Source organism: Aythya ferina, assembly GCF_964211825.1.
Source record: "Aythya ferina genome assembly, chromosome: 25".
NCBI classification, from domain to species: Eukaryota; Metazoa; Chordata; class Aves; order Anseriformes; family Anatidae; genus Aythya; species Aythya ferina.
This window is the reverse complement of record NC_140323.1, coordinates 5,789,881-5,804,506: the sequence shown is the minus strand read 5'-3', so window position 1 is coordinate 5,804,506 and position 14,626 is coordinate 5,789,881. Positions and strand designations below refer to the sequence as shown.

The following is a 14,626-nucleotide window of genomic DNA, read 5'->3' as shown; positions in this document are numbered from 1 at the left end:
TCTTTTAATAACCTTCATTTAATTCTTTCATGACATTGGCATGTGTAGAAATGTTACAGGCTCGTTTACAATACTGATAACATTTGCATTGCTGTGTGGGTTAATAGCAAAGCCCTTCATGTCAAGTAGAATACAATCACTTCATTTTTTTAAAAAATATAAAATAATTGCGAACTGTTATTGCTATTAAATTCCTGAGTTATGCTGAGAACATGTTCTCTTCACCTTCATTAGATGCTCCCTGCTGTCAGCAGTGTCTGTTCATCAGCCACAAAGCTCTGTGGTGTGTTATAGAGGGTTCGTCCATGCAAGCTAACAACTGCACGCAGGGAAATTTTCTGTGCAGGAAAAAAGAAAGAAACCACAACTTACCAGGCTTGTCATTTGCTCAGCATGGACAGTTTCAATAGTCAGATGAAACAACAAAATGCAGATCAGCTCAAGAACTACTAAACCGGCTCCCATACTGTCCTGGATTGCCTCCGCAGTTTGCCTTGCAAGCCTATAGCAAACCTCCCCCGTGACTGGGACAGATCCTGCAAGTGAAGCTGGGTACAGCTAGCCTGGGCTGGGATCTGTGTGTTAACACAGTAGGAATAGATGCTACTGAGGATGAAAGGACCATTTAATGCTGTTCATGCTGCGGCTCTTCCAGCCTCAACAACTGACCCATACTGGTTAGCTCAGAAGCAGGTGAACACAGCCCACCTTGCACCATGTCAGGATATTTAGAGCTCAGAGAAGCAGAGCGCTTAATGTTAACATTCATTTTACCTGAAAGTCACGAATATAGGTGAGGAAAAAGCTGAGGAAGGAGAATGCTAGTGACCACTCTGAGACGGTACTGATGATGTGAGCTGTGTAGCCCTGTATAACAGTGAGAGAGAGGGGGAAAAAGTCAGTATTAGAAAGTCCTCTTGACTCTGTAATGGCACAAAGACAGCTCGCACATATGACATCCTGAATCCACAACTATTCTATTCAGAAAACAAAATTCCTTAGAGTGTCTGGAATCCCTCAGAATGAACTGCTCACTCAGTAGAAGAGTGAGGATAACCAGGAAAACACCAGCTCCACACACCTGAGATCTCTCCCACTGGGAAATGCATATCCGCCTCGCAAAAAATGAAGACTCGATAAAAGCTTGATGTGGCCAGCAACAAAATCCCTTTACAGAAGTAATCCCATCTTCCAAAAAAGTTTGAGGGTCTCCCTGGGTGTGAACAAACCTCACAAACACTCTGTGCTTTACAGAGAGGGAGGGAGGAAAAGCCCTCCAAAAGCAGCCTGCATGATATTTTCTCCAGCAACCTCCCATGCCTCCTGCAGTGACTGGAGAAGGAAGGGCAGGGCCAGGGATGGATGCAGAGCCACTGAGACCTATGTGCCCTAGCCCCTGTTCTCCGTGCCACTTGGTGTCCCTTAATGCCCAGCACTTACATTTCAATGGCATCCCTAGCATCTGTATCTTTTGGCCTTTTTCTCCACCTTACCCCACCAGATACCCACCTAGCAGCAGTTAGGATCTCTGCTTCACAGCGACCAGCTAGCACGTTTCATTGCTTACAGTTACCTGTAACAGTAACTGGGAACTTCTGATCAGTGTGGACCAGATAGGTGGCTATCCTTACAACCAGTTGAAGCAGTTCAGTTACTGCCCATCAATGAGATTAATTTAAAGTGATGCTTGAAGCTGCAACTGCTTTGCTCAGGACAGCACTTCAGCAAGCAGCTGCATGCTGGCTCAACTGCTAAGGCTCCCTTGTCCTCCCCCATCCCAAGTACATGTCCTGAAAGCACCTAGCTATCTACAACTGCAATAAATTCCCAGATATGTTATTTACCCTGTGACAAACACGCATTTTTTTTGCTCTGTTTTGTTTTGTTTTCTTTTTCTACTCACTTTTTCCTCTGGGTCCCAGTGCAACTTTTGCACTAGATTTGTGCCGTACAGGCCACTATACAAGACAAGTGAGGAAACAAACACTAAAGAAATACGTTAAGGAAGATTCAAGACAAAGATTGAGCAACTTGGAAATGTCACACTTGGCTCTGGGTTGTTTCAAGCTGGGTTTGTAAGGAGATTTCTGTGTGTTTTCCACAAGGTCTCCTCAGCATAACAAATAGTAATGATGATGTTTACAGATTCATGTCATTCTCTTCAACTTGTAGGTTGTTCCAACAGTTGATTTGGATTAATGTCACAGGAAAAGATTAATTCTAAGCTACATCAATCACCCCTGTTCTCTGTACACTGCACCTTGTAATACCTCCTTGATCTAACATAAAATTTCTGTGTTATGTGAACCGTGCTTAGTGCTTTCAGGTTTGCAGTAGTAGTTTCCAGGCTAATAGTGTGTGCCTCCCTTTCTTTGATTGCTTTTCAGCTTCTCAACCACCTTGAACCCCTGGTGTGTGGGTTACAGGCCAAAACAGTGTACTGTTAGCAGCAGTGTCAAGAAGGAGGCTACGAGCATTCCTGCTTCTCTTTCAGTCCACCCAGGGTTCGATAACTGGTCTGGTGCAGCAGCCAAGGAGAAATGCTACATGATAATGATTCCTCATTTCATTGGAGACCTGGAGTATTTCTAGGGTAATAAGATAATGCTTTTTCAATACATTACAGAGGGAAAGTATGCTACACCAGTGCTACTGCCTTTGCAAGTGAAAATTAGAACATTAAGTTACAAAAGATCTGGTTTTCACATAACTATTAATTTCTTCAATCCTTAATGCGATTAAACACCAAAAGCCTCCTGATGTGCAAGATTATTTTTGGCAGTGAACGAGGCTGACCGTACTGGCACAAACATCTTTGAATGCTCAGACTTTCAAAGCCTATTTAAAACATTGATGTGAATAGTCAAGGGAGCTCTGTTACTGATCTGAATGCAGGACACCCAGCTCACTGCTAATTAAAATGTGCAGCTTTAGTAGCTGTTAGTTTTCTGCCTGAGTTACTACTGCAATGAAAAGAATTTAATGGTTGTGATACAAAATATCTGGCTCCTGTTCTCCACTGGTTACAGAGCAGGTAATTAACTGTTTTGCTTGTTCTGTGTTGACAGTTCTGTCTCACTCCAGCAGTGGATAAGTAGCATTTTTAGATTACCTTCTGTCATTCAGTAGCAGAAACAACCAAACAACCATTTTACCTATGGCCCTAGACTTCTTACTATCCTTCCCTTATTACATCATTACATTACTTAGGAACTACTCTAACCATTTCACTTTTATTCCCCTTCATATACAAATGTATGTACATATCATTGTTTTTACAGCTGTCTTTACTTCCCTCTAATTTTGGTTAGACCTTATTGATTTAAAAACCTCTAAAGATTTTGGGCTTGTGGATTTTTTGGCATCTGTAAAAGGCTCTTAACTTGAATCAGTTCATATTGTTCCATTTTAGTCTTCTCCAATTGTATTTGTCCCTCAACTGTTCAAAATCAAAAATACTGTTCTTCTCTGGCACCAACATTTTCTGTTATGGACTGCAATTCTCTGAAGTTTCACAGATGACTTCCTTACTCTGTATCCAGCCTCCTCTTTCTCACTTCTTTATGGAAAACCAGCCTGTGCCCAGATTATATCATCTTGCTGTAGGAATGGGAACTCAATGATCAGTGATGGTCTGTCGGTGGGAAATGGGCATATGGTTCAGTGTTAGTTTTGGCTGTCAGCCTAGAAATAAGTAAAATTGTGGGGATTAAATAGGTGGCCTTGATTCAACTGCAGAAGGGACAGCATTTAGGCAATGACTTTAGACTCATGTCTTTGGAATGTAAAACCTAATGCTTTAAGTGTTGTAGTCCTGTTTGACACAACTGAGTCACAATCTTCAAAACACAACGTTTAGGTCCATCAGGGTGAGCAGAAGAACTGCTGGGGTTGCTCACTGAGTGGTAAATGACTCTGGACAGGAAAAGGCCTCTCTTTCTGAATGGGTTTGCCTTGGTTTCTGCAAAATCCATTCCTGTTTCCAGCACCCAGAATTCAAAGGTAAGGGGAAGGATGGGTTTCAGAGCCAAGGGAAGCTTGTAAGGAACGTGTGTCAGAAACTTGTATCTAGAACTCCAGGATGGGCAGGGGAGGAGCTCAGAGGTCAAATGGCTCTTCTGACTCCACCTTGGCAGTGTGCTCCAGAGTTGTCACTCTGATAAATGCCAGCACTTTAAACATGCTCCGTGTGCCAGCTGGCATGGTGCACTACTGCTGCACACAGTTGGGTTACTAGCATTCTTTTACGCTGCATTCGGTACTTCTCCGTTCTAGGTATATCCAACTACAAAACTTGCTGCAGCACTCCTGTCACCAGGGAGCTGACACATTCATTTCTTACCTGGCTTTTTTTCCCCCCATTAAAACCATCAGTCTCTGAAGTACACTTCCCTTTCTCCCTAACAATCACAGTCTACAGTCAGGCCTCTTCGTGAATTCTTATTTTGCGATTTTCAATCTTAGGTGCAGGAGGAAGGGAGAGGAGAGGGGATGATAACTACTCTTGCCTTTTTTATTGGCTTGTGACTCACTAGCTGGCTTAACCCGCTGGCTCCCTTCTTCCTAGTTCCCAGGTTGCAAAACTGAACATGAATACTATGATACAAGCTGTGTGTCTAACGATGACAGACCTTCTGTGGCACACTCTGTCGTATTGGCAGGCTAAATAAATGTTGCTGCATTTTGCAGCAAAAGGATACTGCTTGCAATGCTTGAGCTGCACCAGAGTAACACGGTCAGACGGATCCAAAAGATGTCTTTGCTGTGAATTTCTGGCTGCATCAGGTAGGATAGGATGGTCTGAACCAGCATGTAAATGGCTCCAACTCCGAACGTCAGGCAGGCTCCAACCACGTGCACGTAGTACAGAACACATTTCTAGGGAAAGAAAGTGCTGCTTGTATAGAACCTGTTTTTGTTTTTTTTAAACTTGGGGAATATTTTCTTTTGTAAATATTTGACACTCCACCCGCTCAATCATCCTCTCATATGCTAAGCTAAAGTGTTCAGGACTGTGTCAGCATGTGGATTTTCTTGGAAATCTCAGAGTTAGCTGGAAGCCAGCACCTGCCAGCTCTCTGTATTGCTGTTTTTTGGCAAGTTCTTGCGGCTAAGTTAGAGACCACAACTATATCTTAACTACAGGAATTTATAAAAGCTGCCCTCACTACTACACTGGGTGATAATATAGAAACTGGATGGCGGAATTCCTGCAGCTGCGAAGGGTGCAAGAGTGACAACAGGCTACCTGCTGAACATTTCTATCCCAGGAATTTCTGCATCTATGAAGGATAATGCAATAGAGGACAAACATGATGCACAATCCTAGTCCCCCGCAAAGAAGTTAAAGATAATGAGGTTTAGTGCTGCTCTGAATGACTCCAGTTTGAACAAGCCTTGCTTGTCAAATTAGAATCTTAGAATACTCAGAGGGAACAAGGTGGAATCAAACAGTAATAAACACGTTAGGAGAATCAACTGTCAAATAATAATCATTAAACCTAGAAGCTATTCCAAGAAAAACAATCAAACTCAAAATTTATGTTGTTACAAGCTACGTCACACTCAGTCCTTTCCTCTTATCCCTGACTGAGCAAAGTAGCCAAACACAGCAAATAAAAAGCATCTTGTCAATTGTACACCACATTGGCAGCCCTTCTGCAATCCAATTCTGCAAGTAATCTTTTAAGCCCTAATGAATGAGACTATGTATGTTACTGAATAGCTATTAAGATCAGGAATTGAATCACCCTTTCCTCACAATCTCTGTGCACAGATTAATTAAATGAAATTTAACTGCTGCATCCACAGCAGTATAACAATTTGCATGTGAATAGCCAAGCTGTAAAGGTGTGTGTCCAGTGCTTCTCAGTAAGGTGTCAGCAGAAAGGAATCTTTCTCCGATGTGAGAAATCAATAGCCACAGCCAGAACTGAGCCATAGCACTGGCTGAACACCATAAATCAAAACCCCTCTGAGCCTTGTGCCATCACTTTTACTCCCAACCAGTGAAAGCTTATCTGGGGCTCTGCCTGATGGCTGTTCCCTTTAAGCATCTTTGTACATTTTCAAATTCATTTGTCTTCATTAACTACTGGACTTCATAGGCCTTAGCTCCTTTTGCTTCTGGGATGGCCTCTAGACATTCTCAGCATCACTTGGATATGTAGGTACATCATTTCCACTTTTTTCTTGCTCAAGATTAAATGTCACAGAAACTATATAATAAAGGAATACTCACTTTCTACATTTTGATTATCTAAAAGACGTAGATATAACCTCTCCTGACCAGTGGTGGAAGACAATCATGCAGCTAGACACAACCTGGAAGCTCTTGCTTGGTGGTTATGTTGGTAGGGGCTGTGGCCAGTGAGTCTGGCTAGAGTTCTGAAAAATATAGATTGAGGCCTCCAAAAAAAAAAAAAGTCAGCATACTGAAGTTTCTGAGACATGGGCTGCTGAAAAAATTGGGAGAGCAGTGCTGTGGGGAAAGGAGATGAGAGAAAAAAAAGGTGGAGATTTCCTGGAGCTTTTCTGTTTTTCTGTTTCGCTTTTTCTTGGCCCTAATCCAGCAGGAGCCACTGCAGCCTCTAGTGGCTAAAGGCACTACTACAGACCCCTGAAAAATCCAGCTCGTAATTAATATGATGAGGCTGGCAAGTACACAACCGTCTTGCGTGTAACAGCCAGCAATCCTGAATCTAGTCCTGCTGATGGTGTGATATGTGAGAATATCTGGTTTTGAAAAAGCAATGGAAAAAAAATATTGAGGAAAAAACATAGAGACACTGGGAGAAATTCAAAAGCTGGTTGACATTGCAGTGTTTTCAACAATTGCACAGGTTTTGCAGGAAAAGATACCTAGGAGGGAAGATTTTTCAGAGTAAGAGTTCTTGTGGGGTTGGGTGTTTTTGCTGGCTTTACTTCTAGTTCTAACAGTTTTTGACTATTTGACACTTGATTCTCCCGTATTAAAATATGATATAGTTGTGGTCTTCTCATCTGGAGTTAAGGCTTTCAAATCTCCTACAAGGAGATGCAAGATGAGTTTGCTTCTTGCAAAACTTCTGATTTTTGTTTTTAAATGGCTTTGAATTTTGTGAATGTCTGCTCACAAATTCCAGTGGATAAAGCAAATAAGAAATATGTAAAGAAATTCCAAACTATTAACAGTTCTCTATAGGGAATTTGATTAAAAAAAAAAAAGTTTTTCCTCAAAAGTTTTGCCTTTAATAACCCCCCAGTTACTGAGACAGGTATCTCAGTAAACAAACAAACAGAACTCTGGACAGGTTCAAAACATTGCAAGCAAAGCACAAACCTGGAAATTTGCAATAATACAAAGTCCAAAACAGCTTATCAGTCCTAGTGTCAGGCCGATCTTATTAAGCTTGATGATCTTGGATTTTTCTGGATTCAAAGCATAAACTTGCTTATAACGGACATACATGGTAGCCACACCTGCAAATGAAAATCACAAATGTGTTTAAGATTTTAAGCTGTCAAGTAAACTGTTTTGTTTGAACGGCGAAGATGCTGAGTGACAGTAGCATCTATTTAAAATACCAAAACTGTCTTAGGAATAGGACAGTTGAGAATTTGGAAGCCAAAACTGAAATAACTTATTGGATTTTTCTTAGAATCATAGAATCATTAAGGTTGGAAAATACCTTATCTCTTTCACTTGAAAAACATATTGTTTTTTCCCCTCTCCGTAACTGCAGCACAAGTAAGATGACTGCCTTAACTCTGCATTTCTATTTCTCGTAACAGTTTCTTTGTTTGTCTTTTTTAAATGTATTTTTGGCCTTCTGGAATCTGCAATTGTCATGCTGGCTTTGTGGGTAAATCCCTGCAATATACTTTTCTCTGAATTACTTAAGAGAACTAGGATTAATTGATTAAAATTTAGCTTTTGATGAGAATTATGGGATGTTTTAATGATCTGAATAAGGAAACCATTTCAAATGCTGTGCATCACAGAACTGCATGCAGTTTGCCATGGACAGCTTTCTATACTCACCCAAGAAAGCCGAAATATTTAACATGATCCCAAACAAGCATCTTTCTGGAGGTATTGTCCCTGTATCACTGGAAGAGATGAATGGAGTGATACATATCTATATTAAAAATACTTGCAATACAACTTTAGTTATTTCAGTCTACAAAGAAACCATAAGAAAGCTTGTAAAAACCCTCCCAGCTATTTTTCACTGTTTTCATTACTCAAACAATACTGTACTCGTTTCTAGAGCTCTAGAAATACATGTAAGCACAGTGAAAACTGCTATCCTTAGAACAAGAAATTAATGTGCTTGGTATAGCTATTCCTTTTATTCTGATCTTAATTCCACAATAAAAGGTGAATAAAGAGTATTAAAACTGGGAAATGAAGAACCTGGAAATCTGAAAGACCAAAATTAAGGCCATACATACAGCTTTGATGGTATGCAGTTGGCACTGTAGATTACAGTACAGCTTTACTGACAAAACCAAGCCTGGAGAGAGCAAGACGCTGTTCTCCAAACAGGGCTGGAGACTCAGCCCCAGATTTCTTGTTCATTATCACTTTAAGGATACGTTCATAGAACCACAGCATAAAGGACAGATTAGATAGACAAGAGAGCTTTGAATAGACTTACGAATTTGTTTAGCAATTTGTAGGCAACTTTAGAACTGGAGCTGTTGGGTAAAAGCTGGTATTTAAAGTTTGGAGTTGGGGAAGAATTCAGAAGCGTGAGAGGCCAATTCAATACTGTGATACAGTTATCAGGGCATTGTCTGCACATTACTAACCTGATGTAGGGCACCAGAGGGTCAACGTGGTGTAGGACGATAGCGGTGATGTATGAAAACACAAAAGTTGCAGCTGACCAAACAACCAAAGACGCAGGCAAGAAAGAGAGTCCTTGCTGGAACCACCACATTGCAGAGCTGACTTCTAACCTCTGAACACTGTGAGGAATTGAATAAAAAGGTTTACTGAGAATTTTTTTTGAGGCAAGCTGCCTATTCATACAGTCTACCATTGTTGTCAAGGATGACTCTTCTTTACAAAGGCTATGCCAAGGTGAAGTGGATTTGATGTTGCTCTCAGACCTGTCTTGCAAACCCAATGTGAGATTTGACTTCACAGTACGGAAGCAATCACAAAGAAGCAGAAATAATATCTGGAAGCGTTCACTCTGAAATTCTTAGGAGATCATGAGAAAAGAAACCAGTAGAGCCACTTTACTGTGCATCTCAGCATTTGCAGCTGCCAGGAAAAGGTCAAGAGAGTCACTATGAATAACTGACTATTTTCTTCTTACCCTTGTGTCATAAAATCACAGAATCATCTAGGTTGGAAAAGACCTTCAAGATTACCAAGTCATAACACCATGTTAGAATTAGTGATGCTGACAGAGAATGTGTCCCAATAGTGACACTTTAACTGATAATGGCTGTTGTAAAGCCTAAAATTTCCACTAGCAAACAACTGGGTAGAAAATGACCCAAAATTATTTTAATATCTGTACTCATTTAGTACCTGTCATGATGTGTGACTCAACATCTGTTACAAGCATCACTTAAATAAGCTCACAGATACCTACGAGCAAAAGCTGACTGCTACCATCTGTAACCTTCAGCCTCGAGGACTGCCTATTCCAGGTGGTAGTGTAGCAGCTGCTTTGTCTTTAAAGGTGTGAGAAAAAGGCCCATCTACAGTGGTGTTACACTGCTACCTCTGTCCAGTTCTGTAAGCCCCAGCCTGAGAGCAGCTCTGTGCCTCTGCCACCGGCGGTCAGAGCAGTAACGTGCAGCTGTGTCACCCCAGCGAGTTCACAAAACCGGGCTCCTCTTTGCGCTGCTGCTAGAGGGAAGGAGCTTCCTACTGGCTTCAGATACGAAGTTGAGCTGAATTGATTTCTGATTTTGGAATCACAAAATGCCTGAGGTTGGTGGGGATGTCTGGGTTCATCTCCAAGCCCCAGCTCCAGCAAGGCCACCCAGAGCAGGGTGCCCAGGACCATGTGCAGATGGCTTCAGGAGATCTCCAAGGAGGAGGCTCCACAACCTCTCTGGGCAAGCTGTGCCAGTGCTCAGTCACCTTCACAGTACAGAAATGCTTCGTGATGCCCAGACAGAGCCTCCCATGGTTCAGTTTGTGCTCACTGCCTCTTGTCCTGGCACTGGGCACCAGAGAGGAGCCGGGATCTGTCTTCTCTGTGCCCTCCCTTGAGGTATTTGTACGAATTGATGAGAACCCTCTAGAGGGTTTATTTTATGGGCTATGCTGGGGTCTGCATTTTATGCACAGAATGATACTCTGCTGACAGCATTCCCTTAAACTTACACCACTGAGAAGAGAGTACAGGAAGTGTTTAAGCATAGGTGAAACTGAAGCCTGTGAATGCAATATGAGACAGGGAAAATGAGAAGAACAAATAATAGAGTACAGATCCAAGGGCATCCAAAGATCAAACACTGTGTGAGAAAAGGAAAATAACATTACAAGACAAAACAGGAATAAGTGCAGGACTGAGAGGTCTTAGGAGGTGTGAATTGCTTGGAGTGTGAGAGACTCGAAAAAAAAAAGGAGAAAAGGATAAGAAGCATGAAGATTGGAAAGTCTCATGGGAGGAAAAAGGAAGTTGGAACAAAAATGGGTGAATTTTGCACCAGATCAGAGCCGATCACCTTCTTTACATCTCACTCTGTAGCCCTCATCTCTCTGCTGATGCAGCCGTACTGCACAGGTGCTATTTGATCACAAGCATGTCTTTCCAGGGCGTATCGTTTTGCTGACCTTCTCTAGTAAGCATGTCTAGGTGAGTTTGCAGGAGGCCAGTTCAATAGATTCATCAGACAATGCGTAACAATGAATAATGAACATTGCTCATTCACCAGAAACTGGTTGCTGTCCTGTGTTTGTGCTTCTTTTAAGCCTACAAAATTAGTGGTTCAAGCCCTTGAAAAGAATATGTAATTATATAAAATTAAAGCTTCAGCTGCTTGTCAGGAAGATGTTAGGTAACAGATAAACAAAGGATGTGGTTAATAAGAATGGAGTGATACAGTTGCTTACTTTCTGACCCTTAAACTTTCATTTTTAAACTAAATACAACATAACATTTGCCTTCTCATGTTGATTTTTATTTTACGACTGTAATGCAATAAAAATAGTAATCAATATAGCTTCACAATAACATCTCTCATATGAATAAATCAGGAATTTGCATGAAAGAGAAATGTGTGTTTTGCACAGCATTCTCTGTTACAGGTGTTATATGCCTGGGTATGTAACTCAAAACTTCAAGTGGTCAATCTGATGCTTGGATTTTAATTTTCCTTTAACATTTAAATGTTTATAGCCTTAGATTTATTTCTGAGCTAGTAGATTTGCATGAAACCAACCAACCAAACAGCCACACACCTGTGAATGAGGACGTCAAAAGAAATGTCACCTCAAGAGTAATCCAAAGTCATCTTCCTGAAGTTCTCTGTTTGCTTCATTTTTTTCCTTAATCTTTGAGATAGAAAGGAAAAGAATCAAGATGTGTTACTTCTAAACGTTTTACTCTATATTGTTTATTCTCTTTCTTAGCACCTTCTATTAGTCATTGCCATGGACAGAATACTGGATTAGATGGACTTTTGGCCTGACTCAAGAAGTTTTTTCTATGTTCCCAGTGGTTTAAAAAATGAAGCATGTGCATGGTGGGATGGTAGCAATGAGGGAAAACGGGTGTTGAGGACTTTTGGATTCACAGGACCTTTCTATAGAACGATTTAACTTGAAATGAGAAGCTTCCAGGAAAAAAACAGACTGCAGCTGTTCCAATGCAACTAAAACCAATGCCTACATCACTTTTTTCACATGAGGAAGGGGACAAAGCGTGGCGTCTTCCTGTTTCATTATGAATGGGCGTCCTGATGTGATGCTGGTGCTGTGCTAAGTATGTGGCAGGATGGGTGCTGAAGCACGGCAGCACACAACTTGCATTTAAACAGAGATCCCACAGCTCCTGTCTTCTCTTCACATGCTGCCATTTTCACACACCAGAGAAGCTGTTGGAGATGAGACACTGCGCTGCGTTCCTGATAGCTGGTGAAATCTGTGAGCTTGCACAGCTGTTTGCAATAGGTGGGTGCTGGGCAGCTTTGGGGTACCAGCACCATGTGGACTGGTAGGGGTAAGTGACACAAGGCAAATTCTCTGCCCGTTGGAGTATTTGCACACGTAGACAGGTAAATTAATCTGGGCTAAGGTGAGGTTAGTAAAGCAGAGCTGCTGCTCCTGACGTGCCCCCTGGGTGTTGCTCTCCCCACACAGAAGGGTGTCCATGCTCACCAGCAGTGTCTGCTCCCTGCTGCCGACCAGCCTCCGTCAGTCAGGACCGGGAATCACAACCCGTCCCGTCACAGCCTGCAGCTATGGCCTGGGCACAAATTACCACCGTTTTCATGTGGTCAGGTGTGCAGAGCAGTGCGGTTGCTGCAGGAACACTCAGAGCTGTGGCCAGGAAGACTTCTTACCGTGCATACAGCCGCGGGCTGGCACACCTGAAAGGCCTGGGGATCAGAGCTGGGTTGTGCCCTGCTCCTGCCCTTCCGTGGGTACAGCCCCTGCCAAACTCGCCTGATGATAAAACCGCTTTGTAAATTTTGTCCGCTAAATTCTCCTTCTCAGCTCTGTCAAGGTCTGTCCTGAATTCTTCTCATCTCCTTTCATCTTCTTTGATGTTTGAAGCTTTTTCAGGGTAATCAAGTCATTTTTCTCACCATTATGCGGGCAGACCGTATACACCGGGCATGGGCTTTGCTCTACGCAGATCGCTGCATGCGCTTACGGCGCTGCCTGCTCGACAAAGCTTCAGGCTGAAGCCTCATCGTGTCCCTCCCAGCTCATGGGGCTCTGAAGCAGGAGTGGCTGGGCGGGCACGGCTGCACAAAAAGGCATCTCAGAGCGCTGGCAGCAGGACGGGATTGCCTTGCAATTTGTCAGCTGGACAGCACTAAAATAAATTATTATTGGCGCCTCATCCTGCCCTATTGTTTTCAACAGTAGGAAATAAAGCACGCTCAACCTCCTTGTTTTTTCAGCTAGGTCCTTTGCCAGCTGATTATATAATGGCAATGACTGGCCTCTCTTTTCAAGTATGCTTTCTTAAACGTTTATCCCAATTTGCAGGCATTTCTGTGTCCTAAAGCAGGGGGTCAAGCCCCAGATCTACTGTCACAGGTCCTTCCTGTGGTGGATATTATTAAATTATTACCAAGAGCAAGTCAAGCGCTTTAAAAATAAGTATCTCTGAGGTTTTTCTTTAAATGCAGGAAGTGTGCACCAGCATCTGCACATGCTTGACTTCAGCATGTGGAATAGAAACTACAGATGTAATGAAAACGAAAGGTGACTGAGACTATTCATGGCAGAAAGTTAACATAATGCTGAAAAGATGGCTGAAAGTATGTGTGGAAATTCGGGAATTTCTACATTAACGCTGACAACCTGGCTGTCAGCCTGCCTCTGCCCTGCTCTCCCAGCACACAGGCAGAGGTGAGGCCACACTAAGGGACAGCAAAACCCTCCAAGGCTGCATTGAAGGAAGAAAGAGAAAGCAAATTGCTGCGTGCGCTCCTAGGTGAGCACAAAGGTTGGACGGGGACAAGCCACGGAGGGACCTGAATACGTTCATTTGTGCAACTTACTGCCGGGGTCAGCCCGACACCAGCGGGTAAAGGTCGCTAATCCCCCAGGGACTAGGAGCAAGGAGGTAGGAACCGTGTCGGCTTTGCAGGGTAACGACGGGTGACTCATTTTGAGCAGTTTTCTTAGTAGAGATGCCAAAAAAAATTTCGCTATTAATTCCGTACAAGGGGCTGAGCTTCCAGAGGGCCGAGGCCAGGCCCCCCACACGGTGCTGAGCCCATGGCACAGCCAGGGGAGAAGCAGGGGGGCACAGGCACCGTGCTGCTGGGACGTACCCGTGCCGATGCCGGTGTCGATGCCGGTTTTCGAGCCGTGATGTCCCGGTGGCAGCTCGTCCCTCCGGCTGACCTCGGGCACTCGGACCCGGGACGAAGTGGGCTGGGGCTGCCGGGGGGCAGCCGCTGAAGTCCGGGAGTGCTGCGGGCAGAGCGGGGACACGGCGGGGCTGGGGGCGCTGGGGGGACTGGGGGTGACTGGGAGGACTGGGGGGGGTTGGGGGGGTTTGGGGAGGGCTGGGGGTGAGGGGAGAGGGCTGGGGTGGGAGGGGGGCAGCTGGGGGGGCAACAGGGGAGGGCTGAGGAGGGAGGGGGCAACTTGGGGGGGGGCGGGGGGAGAAGGGGAGGGAGGGGGGCAGCAGGAGGGGGCTGAGGTGGGGGTCCCGGGGGTCCCGATGGGGGCACTGGGGGGCACTGGGGGGGTCTCGGGGGCAGCCCGGGGTGTGTGTGGGGGACCCGGGGGGGCCGGGCTGGGGGTCACCGGCGGGAGCGACCCCGGGGTAACGGGGGCTGGGCGGGACGGGGGGGCCCTGAGGGGTCCCCTGGGGGCTCTCCCTCCCCCCCAGCGCTTTTACCTCGGCCGCTCCCGCGCCGGCCCCGCGGCGGTGCCGCCCCGAGCCCCGCCCGCCCCGCAGGGCCCCGCCTCCAGCCCCGCCCC

At 44.3% G+C, this 14,626-nt stretch overlaps 2 protein-coding genes across 4 annotated transcripts in view; one reads left to right on the top strand and one right to left on the bottom strand.

The window, feature by feature from the left end:
- Positions 1-14,594, bottom strand: DRAM2 (DNA damage regulated autophagy modulator 2). 2 transcript variants are annotated; one of them, XM_084498049.1, is made up of 10 exons: positions 14,544-14,594; positions 13,969-14,110; positions 11,417-11,509; positions 8,797-8,955; positions 8,024-8,091; positions 7,322-7,461; positions 4,701-4,878; positions 1,904-1,986; positions 775-867; positions 1-338 (listed from the first exon to the last, which is right to left on the bottom strand). In XM_084498049.1, the coding sequence occupies exons 4-10, from the start codon at positions 8,925-8,927 to the stop codon at positions 231-233; spliced, it is 801 nt and encodes a 266-aa protein (XP_084354175.1). In that variant the 5' UTR covers positions 8,928-8,955; positions 11,417-11,509; positions 13,969-14,110; positions 14,544-14,594; the 3' UTR covers positions 1-230. The 2 variants fall into 2 exon arrangements, with proteins under 2 accessions (XP_084354175.1, XP_084354176.1); XM_084498050.1 differs by lacking the exon at positions 11,417-11,509 and having other exon boundaries at positions 14,544-14,588.
- The window catches only part of CEPT1 (choline/ethanolamine phosphotransferase 1), a 31,816-nt gene continuing 30,576 nt past the window's right edge, over positions 13,387-14,626 (top strand). Inside the window, exon 1 of one of the 2 annotated variants that reach the window (XM_084498048.1) lies at positions 13,387-13,757. The gene's annotated coding sequence lies outside the window, so the exon portion shown is untranslated. The remainder of the gene's footprint in view (positions 13,758-14,626) is intronic. The other variant, XM_084498045.1, reaches the window with a different exon arrangement.

Excerpts from the sequence above, each read along its gene's own strand:
- DRAM2 (XM_084498049.1), bottom strand. The coding sequence starts at position 8,927 with ATGTGGTGGTTCCAGCAAGGACTCTCTTTCTTGCCTGCGTCTTTGGTT. Across the intron at positions 4,879-7,321 it reads GTATTATTGCAAATTTCCAG|AAATGTGTTCTGTACTACGT; the intron begins GTTTGTGCTTTG and ends TTCTTTCCCTAG. Across the intron at positions 868-1,903 it reads ACTGGGACCCAGAGGAAAAA|GGCTACACAGCTCACATCAT; the intron begins GTGAGTAGAAAA and ends ACTGTTATACAG.